The sequence below is a fragment of the Pangasianodon hypophthalmus genome, chromosome 3, assembly GCF_027358585.1.
Source record: "Pangasianodon hypophthalmus isolate fPanHyp1 chromosome 3, fPanHyp1.pri, whole genome shotgun sequence".
Taxonomy (NCBI): Eukaryota; Metazoa; Chordata; class Actinopteri; order Siluriformes; family Pangasiidae; genus Pangasianodon; species Pangasianodon hypophthalmus.
This window is the reverse complement of record NC_069712.1, coordinates 2,189,237-2,205,045: the sequence shown is the minus strand read 5'-3', so window position 1 is coordinate 2,205,045 and position 15,809 is coordinate 2,189,237. Positions and strand designations below refer to the sequence as shown.

The following is a 15,809-nucleotide window of genomic DNA, read 5'->3' as shown; positions in this document are numbered from 1 at the left end:
TGGTTTCCTCCGGGTTCTCCGGTTTCCTCTGGTTTCCTCTGGTTTCCTCTGGGTTCTCTGGTTTCCTCTGGTTTCCTCCGGGTTCTCCGGTTTCCTCTGGGTTCTCCGGTTTCCTCCCACCTCCCAAACACATGCAGGTAGATGGATTGGCTATGATAAACTGCCCCTCGGTGTGTTTGGAGCCCTGAGATGGACAGGGTATATTCCTGACTTTGTGACCAGTCTTCCCGGGATAGGCTCCGGATGCTAGTCATCATGGATATTGGATATTATAGAACTCTACTGGAAACAAACATAATAAGGTTGGTTCTATGCCGATAAAACGAAATAGCAGCTTAACATAAACATGTAAATTGCTTCGGCCTCTGCACTTTACAGGTTTTGTTGTTAAAATTACACTCTAGTCCTTAACATTTGTCATTCCAGCTTGTTGCTGTCGTTGTATACAGGAGCTACGATGTCAGTGTAGCTAGCAAGCAGCGAACGTTTATGATCACAAATATGTGATATTTATGAGCAATAGTACATGATTTCATGAAATTAAAAAAATGGCAATCAGGTTATCTGTTTAGGTTAAGTCTCTAAAGTGATTTTCGCTAAAGAGGAAACTATACTGCGTGGATGTGTGAAGAACATCTATCCATCAAGACACAGTGAAAAATAAACAACAACCAAAAGCTGAAGGAGGTTACAAGTCCAATCCTGTTGTATTTTAGATCTAAAAAATTTGATAAGGTTCCTGAGAAAGATTTCCAGGCTTCAAGGCTGTGCTTTGTTGAGACATGTTGTTCAGTGTTTGGGATTTATTTTTTTCAAGGTGATTGTGTATCCAGACTTCACACAGATTTCAGGTGTTATCCACTTCAGTAGAATTTTTTTATCAGAGTAAAATCAGAAAATAATGTTTTATTTTGTACTGATGTAATTAAATCGATATTTGAACTGCCCCATAGAGACACACAGGCTACATGGATTCCAGCTGTAGATTCCAGCTGTAGCTCATTTTGATCAGATCGGATAAAATGTACATAAGCTTTTGTGTATCTAGAGGATTAAACCTGAATTCAGCTACATCTCTGACCCGTCACTTATCCAGATGCTCTGTGAAATTTTGTGCACAAGTGTGAATAGTCTCTACTACAGTGATGTTAAAGTCTGGATTCTGATTGGTCAGAAGGTGTTGATTAATTTTCTATAACAGCAGCTCTGACAATAGTGCAGGTTTATATTAATGCGCTTGCTCTGATACGTTATTGTTTCTATAGTAACAGCTGATGCTTCACATAAACAGATTTTAAAACGTATGTAATCGCTGACATGGTGACGTAAGGTGAGGTTTATTTAACATTTATGGAAGGAGTCTCCAGTGTCAGAGGTAAAGCTGTAACATCTTCAAGACAGAGGAGTTTCTCGGTAACAGGACAAGCTGCTACTGTCATTAACACATAACAGTAAATGTAACTAAAAATGGATAAAATGTATGACGTGTCGTTCTTTAATAAATAAGAAATTGTAATCATTGGTAAATTGCTGTGGTGTAAGAGGAATAAAACACGTGGGGACGTGCTATTATTGGAAAAGAATCAATTTCAGGGTGGAAACAGTGACTATTGTCCTTATTTATTCCACTATTATTTATTTGTAAACATCTGTCTTGGTGTTGAAAACACAACAAAAGTACACACAGTAAACACACACACGACACAGCACATGATTTTTGTTCTTTTTTTTACTCAAACTACAGCCACAAATGGAATGAATAAAAACAGATTCGTAACATTTACCATCCCAGATTAATTAAAACATTTTTCCTGAATGTTTTTATGATAGTGCAAACCCAGCCACCGACAGTTATCCGACAGGTAAAGACACATCAGATAAGAACAAATAATCAGATAAAAAAAAAAAAATACAGCAAGGTGCAACGTCTGCTCTTACAAACGCAGTGTCCCTCTCAACCTAACAGCATGGAAACGTTCACATTTCAGTACACGCATATTATTTTTAACAGTCCACAGTCCTGGGTGTCTGAAGGCTGCTTGAGTTTGTGCTGGAGTTTGTTTTTTTATTATTTGTAGCTGAAATGTTTCTTTAACTAATCAAATGCATTTGTGGTTCAAAACTCTGTCATGGATCTTCAAATCCTGCTGGTTTCATGTACATTTAGTGTCTTATAAAATAAAACTGTCACTTTAAATCACCAGACCCGAGAAAAGCTTTATTCTGAAGCTATGACATTAGTAGTAGTGTTTTCTAACTGCTATTAAAACATTACTTTAACAGAAAATGATAGCCGAGTGTATGTGTTTAATAAGGCATGACGTCCTGAGCTAATTTTCACACTTACAGGAGCAACATGTGAACATTTCTTATTGAATACAGCAGGGCTCAGCAATATGGTAATATAACTAATATTGATCTGAGTTATGTTTTGTGCCTTTCGCTTGTTGCTGTGATGAACAGTGGAGCTGTTTTGTACTAAATGTGAACTGTTTTCATATCAAGATCAATAACAGACTAAGGCTATGTGCACACTGAATACAAAGATTTCTCTTACTTCGCTACCTGGATGGAAGAATTAAAAAGCAGATGTGTTACTTTAATTCTGTAAAGCAGTTCAGCTGCTACTCACTTCTAACTCACTGAGAGCGCTGACAGTTTGAAACCTTCTGCCAGATGACGTTTCTTTAGTTTATTTTTAATCTCTACAACTGTGAAGATCGGGGTCATACATTGCAGAGGACCTAGATACTGCTATAAATATCCTTTTCTGCAGGATTTTCTATTTGTGTAAGGCTAACTATGATACTACATATGGAACTATCTACAGTACTATCTACTGAACTATCTGCTAAACTATCTACTGAATTATCTACTGTACTATCTATAAAACTATCTACTGAACTATCTATGGGACTATCTGCTGAACTACCTACTGAACCATCCACTGAACTATCTATGGGAATATCTACTGAACCATCCACTGAACTATCTATGGAACTTTCTACTGAACTATCTATGTGTATACCTATGAACTATCTACTGAACTATCTGCAGGACTTTTATACAGAACTATCTCCAGAATTTTGCAGGTGGACAACAGTACCTTGGATCCTGAATCATGATTGGTCAGCCCCACGTGGCTGCCACGACTAACCTGCATAAAGGCAGAGGACACCCTGACAGATCAGATCCCTAAAAATGTATTAAAAATCAGCTATTATTTAACGTCAAACAGAATATATATATATATATATATATATATATATATATATATATATATATATATATGTTTTAAAAGTGTGGTTTCCTTGTTGTTGCATTGACGTATAAATGTAACAACTCTACTGTTTAATCACAGAACAAGCAGCTGATTGGATGATAAAAATCTATTTTTTGTACCAGTTGTTTAATTTCTCCTCCTCTTATAAAGCAGATAAAGCATATTCTCTTAAATAAAGATAAAGCATATCTTATAAAGTTATAAAGCAGCTCCAATCAGATCAAATAAAAATGTCTACTACTGAACCTTGTTAAAATGTAATCGGTCTAGTCTGAGAAAATCCTATTTTTATGATTCGCAAATGTTCCATTCCAAGACAATAAAATAAAAAATAACACTAAGACTTTCCACAGAAACGAATGTTTTATATGTGGGTGAAAATGTTTTAAACAGTCATATAATGGAAGTCTATTAAGACTTTGGTACTGTTTCGTCTGTTATGTTCTGATATTGTGACGCCTGATTGGACGTTGTGTCTTTGATCCCACCCACGTCTAGTATACGGAATACGCTATTCACAAACTTGAGGAACAGAAGTTTCTGCTACAGCTTTTAAGTGCTGGTGTACGACTGGTAAATGCATATGCAGCTTAATAAAACATTTCATTAATAAGACAGAGCGAGACACGAAAACATAGATTCCCTTTTCTTATAAACAAGAGATCGGTGTACAAAAGTGTGATTTCATCTCAGATTGTGAACGGAAATCAATAATTAATTATCAAAATGTTAAACAAGACTCAAATGTGCCTAAAGAAACATAATATATATGTAAATGTGTGCGGACAGATATCAAGAGTCTTATTAGGGGTCCAAGCACCAAAGGAAACCCAGTCATCGTTAAAAATCCACTTCGAGATTAGCATACATTTTATATTTTATACTTTTTGCTAACTAGTCTGACAATATGGCTACCAAATCACAATAAATCCTTGTGGGGCGGAGTTTAAATTTACTCAAACAACTGAAACTCATGATTGATTGTTGGTTAAGTTTAAATAGCTGTTTCTCAGGAACTGTAAGTGGAATGAAGCTAAAATTTGGCGTATTGCATCACTTTTCTAACCTCTGAGTGGATTTCTAATGAGGTCTAAGTTACTTAAACAGGATGTTCATCTATGGACTCTTTAGTGTTCAGGGTAATTTGGGAAGAACTGGTCAGTGGGAATGCTATTTGCAAAGGGAGCTTGGACCCCGCTGATCGCTGCTTGCAGCTATATTAAGAGGTTAGCAATACTTTACTAGCCTTAATGCGCTATTCTGATATTGTGCTCAAATAAGATCAGATCAGATCTATCAGGCTTGCCAGGAAAAATGCACGTGATTGTATCTCTTGTAGTTTGAGGTATGTTTTTGTGTTCAGTGAACAAACAAAGGTGTTGTGCAGGTACAGTTTTGTTCCCTGTGGAACCCTTAAAGGCAAAGCAGTGGTTACTTTACTTATGTATCTTAAATAGGTTTTTAAAAATCAACTATTCTGAGAAGCACAGACAGATTGACTTCTGCTTCACTTCTCACAATGAATAGATGTAAATATAAATGCAGAAATTACTCTTTGTTCTGCGAATTCAATTATTCCCATGTCTGAGAAATCCCCAGTAAATCTCTCCTCTTCCCTTCTGCATTTGTTTCCTCTCAGAGCACAAAACTTCCAGCTTGTTAAACAGGTACTGGCTGTAATTCCACCGATGTGTTCGTACTTTACTAGCAACATACTTTACTAGTCAGGGAAATTCGCAGGGTATGATGAGGGAAGTGAAACGAACAAGCGTTTTCACAGCTGCACTGTTCGAGCTGTTTTAAATAATAATTACAGAAACCGCAGCACCTGAAGGAAAGGAAAGGCTCTGCTGCTGAGACCAGTGGAAACTTTACTGACCTAGACCTCTGAAAAAAAAAATTTAAGTGGTTTCCTGAGGTAACTATCTATTGTTTATTGGTTCTCAAACCTAACCCTTTGTTGTTATTTATATCTCTCGTCTTGACATGACAGTTGCCCTGGCATAATCTTCAATTTTATTGGTTCCTTTACATAATCCTTTATATGATAATTGGTTCCTTTTTAAAAACCCACTCTCAGTGGATCCCTGAGATATTTTGTTCCCCAACCTAATCCTTTGTTTAAGTCCCTGAAATTAAACCCTGCATTTTAATTAGTTACCTGGTTTTAGCTTCCATTTACATTGGATCCTTGATATAACAGCCATTTTAAAAAGTGGTTTCATGATTTAACCATCAATTTCCATTGGTTCCTTGATATACCTGCCCATTTTCATTGGTCCCCTTTAGATAACCCTCCATTTTCATTGGTCCCCTTTAGATAACCCTCCATTTTCATTGGTCCCCTTTAGATAACCCTCCATTTTCATTGGTCCCCTTTAGATAACCTTCCATTTTCATTGGTCCCCTTTAGATAACCCTCTATTTTCATTGGTCCCCTTTAGATAACCCTCTATTTTCATTGGTCCCCTTTAGATAGTCCTCTGTTTTCATTGGTCCTCTGTAGATAGTTCTCTATTTTCATTGGTCCCCTTTAGATAACCCTCTATTTTCATTGGTCCCCTTAAATAACTCTCTATTTTCATTGGTCCCCTTTAGATAACCCTCTATTTTCATTGGTCCCCTTAAATAACTCTCTATTTTCATTGGTCCCCTTTAGTCAACCCTCCATTTTCATTGGTCCCCTTAAATAACTCTCTATTTTCATTGGTCCCCTTTAGTCAACCCTCCATTTTCATTGGTTCCCTAATATAATCCTATGTTACCGGTTTCCTGATATAAGGTTCTACATAAGGTTCCTTTTTCACAGAACTGCCCTAGTTAGATTGGTTTCTGGACAATCATCCATTTTCCATGGAAGCTTGAGATAATGCACCATTTTTCCTGGTTCCCCAAACTAACCCTTTATTTTTATTCATTTCCTGCATTTGTTATTAGTTACCTTGCATAACCACCGATTTTCACTGGTTTCCCAACAAAGCCTTGTTTTCATTAATTCCCTGAGATAACCCTCTATTTCATTGGTCCCCTGATACAGCCCTATATTTTCATTGGTTCCCTTCCATAACAAATTATTCTCATTGGTTCCCTAGTAGAGCTTTAAGAAAGAAAATCTCCCATGAGTCCGAGTGTGAATATAATTTTTGTAAACCCCGTGAGCTTTTGTAAACATTGCGGCTGTTCATCTGCACCTCTATCTCCTGCTGTATAAACTCCATCATGGCTTTAAGGTGAAAGATAAATCAGAATCCCTGACTGTGCATGTGTGTGTGTGTGTGTGTGTGTGTGGACGAGAGTGTCTACACGTAGTTTCCTCGCTTGGACCTGAAGTAAAGCTTCTTGGTGAGCATGGAGGCGAAGCAGGGCACCTGTTTCTTGCCGATTGCTGAGAGGTCTTTGCACCTCCCCACACTGCGATGAGACACTTTGCGGTTGACGAGTGTGAGCAGCTCGGTGAACTCCAGCCTGGAGCCGTACTGGTGCAGCAGCTCACACAGGTCCTGAACAAACCAGGAACCGTTCAGTGTCTCCCTGTGTGAGTAGAAACCTGCATGGGGGGAAGTCCACATCTACATCAGCACATGTCCATTATGTTATATTACATATCAACTACAATGCATTCATTTTACCCTATACCTGTACACCTGATCATTCAGGCAGTTATTCAATCAGCCAATCACGTGGCAGCAGCACAATGCATAAACTCATGCAGATGCAGGTCAAGAGCTTCAGTTAATGTTCACATCAAACATCAGAATGAAGAAGAAGTCTGATCTCTGTGACTTTAACCCTGGCATGGTTGTTAGTACCAGATGGGCTGGCTTGAGTATTTCAGAAACTGCTGGTCTCCTGCTGGAATTTTCAATCTACTTAAATCCACTCAAATCCAACCAACTCACGCCCATACAAATCGAATTACTCAAATCTACTCCACTCAAATTTGAACAAAATTCACTACAGAATCATGAATATTGAAGATGTTTTTGTTCTAGTGTGCCATGAGACTATAAATAAAGCCTGTAGTGGTTTTACCAGACAGACTGGTCTCAGTGTGATTACATGTCTGGCATACTGTAGTATGTACTGCACTAAAGATGTGTGTGTGTGTGTGTGTGTGTGTGTGGGATCGTGATTGAAAATAAAAGATAAGCTCAGTGCGGGCCAGGATAAACAATCATTAACCTGGTGTACAATATGGTCATAAAGTATCTTCTATACTTCTTCCAATAGGAATAATGATTTAAAAAGTTCAGAAGACCTTTTAAATAAACAGATAAAATGTCAGAAATTTCTATTACAACTTATGAATGTCATTTAACAGATTTGTTCTGACGTGTTTGATTTAATAATCACTTTTGCTACTGTGACATTTGTGTGGTATTTTGATGTCTCGATGTATTTATGTCAGGAGTTCTCAAACGTTTTTAGCCAGTGACTCGATTTATGAGCCCAAAATTGTCATGACCTTGACCCAAACCCGGTTTTTTCCTTTAGCAGAAGTGGAATTATAGACCTACTACTTTGAAATTTCAGTGCGTTACTGTAAAGGCGTGTCCAAATCACGTTATATTCAGTTAATTTGATATAATTAGATTGTTTGTGCCCTAATGTGGAATATGTTTAATAAAGGTTTGAGTGATTACTGTAATAGAATGATGTAAGGCGTGTGTTTCAGCACTCACCCTCAGCTACAGAGTAGCACATGATGAAGTCGGCTCCTGCAGGGAGGGTCTGAAGCACACCAGCGTCCACCACCACCTGATTGACCTCCTCGCTGTCCACCACGTCCATGGGAGTGACCGGATCATCGTGTTTGTCCCCACGACACGCCTGTCATTCACCAAATACACTTTAATACACAATGACCGTGCACCAATATTACAAAAAAAATCATGATACTGCTAATATTAATACTGTGTTATACTTAATGATATCACAAAAATCCCATAATTCTGTGTTTATAACATCACATTTATATACTGTAATAAACATCCAGCCAGAAATGCGATTAAACTCTGCTCACAGACTCTGCTCTGCAAAACCCATCTAAGACTGTCCTGGTGGGCGGGGCCTAATATTCTAATGAGCATGCTTGATTGACAGCCCTCTTTCTAGGTTGCCAAAAATATTCATGATTCTGAGCATCAGGGCTTATGCTGTAGGGAATTTTGTTCAAATTTGAGTGGAGTAGATTTGAGTAGATTGAAGTAGATTGGATTTGTGTAGATTTGAATGGGTGTGAGTGGATTTAACTGGATTTGCGTGGATTGGATTTGAGTAGATTGGATTGGGTTTGAGTGGATTTCAGTAGATTGGATTTGTGTGGGTGTGAGTGGATTGGATTTGAGTGGATTGGATTGGGTTTGAGTGGAGTGGATTTGAGTGGATTGGATTGGGTTTGAGTGGAGTGGATTGGGTGTGCGTAGATTGGATTTGAGTAGATTGGATTGGAGTGGATTGGATTTGAGTGGATTGGACTGGGTTTGAGTGGAGTGGATTTGAGTGGTTTGGACTGGATTGGATTTGAGTGGATTGGATTTGAGTAGTTTGGATTTGAGTGGATTGGATTGGGTTTGAGTAGATTGGATTTGAGTGGATTGGATTGGGTTTGAGTGGTTTGGACTGGATTGGATTTGAGTGGATTGGATTGGGTTTGAGTGGAGTGGATTTGAGTAGATTGGATTTCAGTGGATTGGATTGGGTTTGAGTAGATTGGATTTGAGTGGATTTTTTGGCTTTCTCTTGCTAGGCTAATTATGTGATGTTATAGTTTTGTCTATGAAGAGAACACTGTTACTGTCCAATTCTTGAATTAAACTATTCTCATGATTAGATATGTCTAATCATCTAATCTAATCGTCTCCAGCAATACGTTCAGCAGGCTGCATAATACTTCCTCTTAATCACCAGTGACGAGGCAACGACGGTTTAAAACAAATACTAGCGTACTAGAGCATTAATTCCAGGAAAACAGCAAATGACGTTTTTTGGCAGCATAACTAGCTAACTGCTAGGAAAGGCAAAATTAAAAGGAAAAAGAAAAAGAAAACCCCCATGCGTCAGACACGCCCTGTTCAGAGTCCCACCACGGAAAGCTTCGTCAGAGAGCTTAATGTTTAATGATTCATGTTTAATTCTGGGTTTTTTTCATTATACGCTGCTAACGCTGTCATTATTACGTTTCAGTTATCGTACTTTTATAATGTTGAATGTTTTAATCAACTGAAAAGGGAAACATAAAACACTTATTCAAGCAATGCTTATTATTGAAAATGGATCTTGAGACTCCATCGTATCATAATAGTATCGAAATTGAAATCTGTGCTTCGCTACACCCAGGCTTCAGCATCCCAGTTAATTTACTCAGGTACAGAAGCTGGGAATAAACGTAGGTGGTCTGACTTTGACAGGATATGTGTGCGAACAGTAGACAACAGACAACCTTATCAGGTACGTCTGTGTAGCTGAAATGGTTTTGATATGCATCTGAAGCTTTACTTAACATTAGCCCATGTTCATGGGAAAATCACTAATTATTCAGCCTTTGTACTGCAGATGATCACAAGACAATACAATAACCTCATGAGGAAGTTTCTGGGATGTTAAAAATCACATGACCATCACTACTGATGCTCGCTGAAGAACAGGAACGACTACATGATCAGAAAACTAGCAGTCTCGCACTGACTCATTATTATTCACCAAAAAACCCCAAGAAGGCTCCAGGACTGAAATCATTCTGAGCTACTGAACATCAGGAGTTTTTTTTTTTCACCTGCAGGATGAAGATCTTTGGTTTCCCCACCAGACTCGGACAATTGTCTCCTCTGAACAGAGCCGTCATGTCCTGGATCTCGATCTTGTCGTCGTAGGCGTAAACGTGTCCGTTTTCACCGTGGCTCAGGAACACGCACACAAAGCAGTCAGCGTCTGCGTGATTAGCGTTTGCAGCTGTGGGGCAAAGGTTTCGTTTATGTGAAAGCAAAACCACAGGGGAGTGGGTGTAAAGAAAGACGTACATTTCTGGGAAAAGAGTCTGGATTCATGTCCATACCTTCAGTGATGATGTGCAGAATCTCTTCCCGTTTCTTATTATTGTAAGCCCTCACCTCAAATTCCAGCTGCTCAAACCTGAAAGTGTGGTTCAGACTGTATCACTGTTTTTAATCCCAGCCCTGATGTCCATTTAAATCACACAGATCTCTACATTAAAGCTGCAGTATGTAACCTTTGTGAATTTAGAGACCCTCTAAAGCCACAGAAATAGAAACATGTAACTGCAGGTAACATACATTATGTGTGTTAAAGTGTATTATGGTGTGCGTTTTATGGTGTGTGTTATAGTGTGAGTTATGATGTGCAACAAGGCGTGCGTTATTGTTTGCTTGTTATGGTGTGTGCATTATGTATGTTATGGCATGTGTTACAGTGTGTGTTACAGTGTGTCTATTACGCTGTGTTACAGTGTGCATTAAGGCACGTGTTACGCTGTGTTACAATGTGCATTACGGTGCGTGTTACAGCATGTCTATTACGCTGTGTTACAATGTGCATTACGGCGTGTTACGATGTGTCTATTACGCTGTGTTACAGTGTGCATTACGGCGTGTTACAGCGTGTCTATTACACTGTGTTACAGTGTGCATTACGGCGTGTTACGGCGTGTCTATTACACTGTGTTACAGTGTGCATTACGGCGTGTTACGGCGTGTCTATTACACTGTGTTACAGTGTGCATTACGGCGTGTTACGGCGTGTCTATTACGCTGTGTTACAGTGTGCATTACGGCGTGTTACAGCGTGTCTATTACGCTGTGTTACAGTGTGCATTACGGCGTGTTACGGCGTGTCTATTACGCTGTGTTACAGTGTGCATTACGGCGTGTTACGGCGTGTCTATTACGCTGTGTTACAGTGTGCATTACGGCGTGTTACGGCGTGTCTATTACGATGTGTTACAGTGTGCATTACGGCGTGTTACGGCGTGTCTATTACGCTGTGTTACAGTGTGCATTACGGCGTGTTACGGCGTGTCTATTACGCTGTGTTACAGTGTGCATTACGGCGTGTTACGGCGTGTCTATTACGCTGTGTTACAGTGTGCATTACGGCGTGTTACGGCGTGTCTATTACGCTGTGTTACAGTGTGCATTAAGGCGTGTTACGGCGTGTCTATTACGCTGTGTTACAGTGTGCATTACGGCGTGTTACGGCGTGTCTATTACGCTGTGTTACAGTGTGCATTACGGCGTGTTACGGCGTGTCTATTACGCTGTGTTACAGTGTGCATTACGGCGTGTTACGGCGTGTCTATTACGCTGTGTTACAGTGTGCATTAAGGCGTGTTACGGCGTGTCTATTACGCTGTGTTACAGTGTGCATTACGGCGTGTTACGGTGTGTCTATTACACTGTGTTACAGTGTGCATTAAGGCGTGTTACGGCGTGTCTATTACGCCGTGTTACAGTATGCATTACGGCGTGTTACAGCGTGTCTATTACACTGTGTTACAGTGTGTCTATTACGCTGTGTTACAGTGTGCATTACGGCGCATTACAGCGTGTCTATTATGCTGTGTTACAGTGTGCATTATGGTGCATGTTACAGTGTGTTTATTACGCTGTTACATTGTTTCTTGCGCTGTGTTATGGTGTGCTTTATGGTGTGTGTTATGGTGTACGTTATGGTGTGTCTATTACAGTGTGTTACAGTGTGCATTAAGGCGCGTGTTACAGCGTGTCTATTACGCTGTGTTACAGTGTGCATTACGGCATGTTACAGCGTGTCTATTACGCTGTGTTACAGTGTGCATTACGGCGCATTACGGTGTGTCTATTACACTGTGTTACAGTGTGTCTATTACGCTGTGTTACAGTGTGTCTATTATGCTGTGTTACAGTGTGCATTACGGCGCATTACAACGTGTCTATTATGCTGTGTTACAGTGTGCATTATGGTGCATGTTACAGTGTGTTTATTACGCTGTTACATTGTTTCTTGCGCTGTGTTATGGTGTGCTTTATGGTGTGTGTTATGGTGTACGTTATGGTGTGTCTATTACAGTGTGTTACAGTGTGCATTAAGGCGTGTGTTACAGCGTGTCTATTACGCTGTGTTACAGTGTGGGCTACAGCGTGAGTTACAGTGTGTCTGTTACACTGATAAGGTGGGCATTATGATACATGCTACACTGTGTCTATTATGTGATGTTACAGTGTGCGTTACAGTGTGTGTTACAGTGTGCGTTACAGTGTGCGTTATGTTCTGCACCTTCTTTTCAGGTTGTCCCTGTCTGCATTGGTTCCGCCTCGAGAGTGCAACGTGAGTTGCCAGTAAAAGTCCTCCTGGTTAAAGATGAGAGCCAGACCTCTGCGTTTGTGATTCATGTTGTACTCCTCATTCGGGTCAATGTTGCTAGCGTTGCAAAAAAAATCAGTTGATCAGCGCAACTGAAAATGTTCAACTTATAAAGTATAATAAATTCAGCATGAATTTTTTTCCCCACAATCTCACCTTCGATATGCAGCGTCTGTCTCTATCCGGCCTCCTTCCTGCCCTGAACACATAATGTGCGTGTTTTACAAATATAACTGAATTTTCTTCCTGGGCATTACGTAAAGAATAAAACACAACAGTGTGTTGTGAAGAAGTGGCGTTATTGTTCCCACTCTGAAGCTGATTCATTTCCTACAACAGCACATCCCCAAGTGTTTTATTCCTCTTATACCTCAGTGACTCACCAACTATTACAATTTGAAAGAAATGATTAAAGTCTTAAAACAAACGCAGCTTGTCATGTTACAGAGAAACCGCAAGGCGTAAACACCTCTGTCCTGAAATAAACAACGTTAAATAAACATCTCCTTAACCAAAAAAAAACTTCACCATATCAATGATTAAACACCTTTTTACTCTGTTTATTATTAGCAGAGCGGTCGATGTATACGTCCCTGTGAATGAGCTGTTACTATAGAAACCGTAACGTATTAAAACGAGCGCATTAATATTAACTACACTACTGTCAGAGCTGCTGTCATAGAAAATTAATCAACACCTGGATTCTGACCAATCACAATCCAGAACATTATGGGATAAATCGTTATAGTGTCGTATAGAGTCATGCAAACATAAATGCACTTTGTAGAAACTGAAACTAGTTTTTCAGGACTCTTATCATTCAGAGATTTGAAAGAAAACACGTGCAGGCCACGCCTACAGGTCGTATTGAGTTTCAGTGGCCTGGCAGCAAAAGTCAGAGCAAAAACTCAGCCAAATGTCACACTTTACACAAATTTCCTCCAATGTGGTCAATCAGGAAGGACATGCTTGGTTTGTTCTTGTAGTTCTGCACAAGAGCCACGAGGCTAATGTGGCTAACGTTGCAGTGCAAAACTAAAGAAGCTAACGTCACACTCTGTGTTCGAAATCTACTGTATATCTCATATTCAAAAGTAGATCAAAAATCATTTTAATTGGCAGAGCACTGAGGAATCCTGTGTTGAACAAGAAGTAAATGTCAACATGAAGAAAGATGAAAAATGCACTGATCCATTATGATCCACTATGATCCACTGTAATTCATTATGATCCATTATGACCCATTGTGATCCAGTGTAATTCATTATGATTCATTATAATTCATTATGATCCATTGTGATCCATTATCATTCATTATGATCCATTAAGATCCACTGTAATTCATTATGATTCATTATGACCCATTGTGATCCAATGTAATTCATTATGATTCATTGTAATCCATTATGATCCATTATCATTCATTATGACCCATTATGATCCATTATCATTCATTATGACCCATTGTGATCCATTATGATTCATTATAATGCATTGTGATTCATTATGATTCATTATGATTCACTGTGATCCATTATGATTCATTACAGGTACCTGAAGACTTGAAACACTTAATCCTGTTCTAGTTTCAGTTTCTAATTGTTTATAATTGACTAATTGTTTATACGACAGCGCTGTTGAGTTCTGCATTCTGATTGGTCAGAAGGTGTTGATTAATTTTCTATAACAGCAGCTCTGACAGTAGTGCAGGTTTATATTAATGCGCTCATTCTAACACATTATTGTTTCTATAGCAACAGCTCAATCACAAGGACTTGTAAAGTGGACACTCTGCTCATAATAATAATAATCGTTGATGAACGATTGACGTTTTCTGCAAGGAGATGTTTATTCAACATTTATGGAAGGAGTCAGCAGTGTCAGAGGTAAAGCTGTAACTTAAAGTTTTACAGGTTTTCTCCGTAACATGACAAGCATGTTTTTTTTTTTGACACATGACGTGTTTTTTTTTTTTGTCTTATTAACTTCAAGAGAGAAAAAAGAGAGTCTGCTGAAGGAACGGCTGTTTATAGCTGCTATAACGTAAGTGACAACAGGAACGAACTTGTTCTGCAGAAGTTCCACAACATTACATGTAAATATAAATGGATAAATAGTACAATGTTCATTCTTTTGTCAATTAATCTGTAATCATTGACATATTGCTGTGGAATAAGAGGAATAATATACTTGGGACGTGCTGTTAAAATAATAAAGTAATAAATCTTGGTGTTGTAACAGTAACTCTGCTTCATCATACCACCCTGTTGTTGATTATTTTCCTGTAACACACACCCTGTTGTGTTTCATTCCTTACTAATGAAATGTAGTTATGATATTTAGTGCATAGGTGCCTTAAAATGAAACTAACCTGCAGTAGTAACACGCTGAGTTGGGCCATGATCTGTCTCGACCTGACCTGCAATAAGAAACACCAGCATTAACAACAACCACAAGAAACATGACGTTGAACGCTGCATACGGTAAATAATGCAGCTTACAAACTTACACTATATGAACATAGTACGTTTTTCTAAACCTCTGATCAGATGTATAGCGACTGTTCAGCATGTCTACACTACATTTAAGCAGGTTTAATATTACACTAATAAGCTATAATGATAAATAATAACAGCGCATGTCATTAAATGACTCAGACCTCGACTTAACTCCTACAGGGAAGCATGTCTTTCCGAATTAACCTAAGTTTACAATTACACACGAGCACAAACTGAAAATAAACATAACGCACGACATTTAAAGAACTTAATAAAACATAGAAAGTGATAAACAGCGAAAAAATTGATTACCTGGAGCTTGATCTTCACGCTGGCTCGCCATCGTACATTAACCTCTGGAGGCTGAACGCACCCTTATATGATAGCCATAAGCCCCGCCCACTAGCCCACTTTGATTGGGTAAAAGCCAGAATACTAAGCCGTGATTGGTCCACGAAGATGTCGATCAAAGAAAGGCACAACTTCCGCGTAATGTATTTCCCCTGAGGCGAAGTGTTTCTTTGGAAATTCACAGCTTACCCGAGCGTCATGTGTTTTTTATGAGACATAGTTATAAAATAACAAACTTAAACAGCTTTCATGCAACATAATTCACCGAAGTTACACGATTAAGACTATCGTTTTCCTCTTTAAAATAAATACAGCTGATA

At 38.9% G+C, this 15,809-nt stretch overlaps 1 protein-coding gene across 1 annotated transcript; it reads right to left on the bottom strand.

Annotated features, from left to right (window-relative positions):
• Positions 1 to 1,711: 1,711 nt before the first annotated feature.
• LOC113524707 (caspase-6) lies at positions 1,712 to 15,527 on the bottom strand. Its single transcript, XM_026911037.3, has 8 exons — positions 15,451 to 15,527; positions 15,012 to 15,059; positions 12,797 to 12,839; positions 12,554 to 12,697; positions 10,338 to 10,414; positions 10,059 to 10,234; positions 7,966 to 8,113; positions 1,712 to 6,830 (listed from the first exon to the last, which is right to left on the bottom strand). The coding sequence occupies exons 1-8, from the start codon at positions 15,479 to 15,481 to the stop codon at positions 6,583 to 6,585; spliced, it is 915 nt and encodes a 304-aa protein (XP_026766838.2). The 5' UTR covers positions 15,482 to 15,527; the 3' UTR covers positions 1,712 to 6,582.
• Between the last annotated feature and the right edge of the window lie 282 nt (positions 15,528 to 15,809).

What these genes read in the sequence shown, in the direction of transcription:
- LOC113524707 (XM_026911037.3), bottom strand. Translation starts at nt 15,481, where the DNA reads ATGGCGAGCCAGCGTGAAGATCAAGCTCCAG. An exon ending in AGGGACAACCTGAAAAGAAG is followed by an intron (nt 10,415 to 12,553) that starts GTGCAGAACATA and finishes CCACACTTTCAG; the next exon opens with GTTTGAGCAGCTGGAATTTG. An exon ending in TCTGCACATCATCACTGAAG is followed by an intron (nt 10,235 to 10,337) that starts GTATGGACATGA and finishes TTTGCCCCACAG; the next exon opens with CTGCAAACGCTAATCACGCA.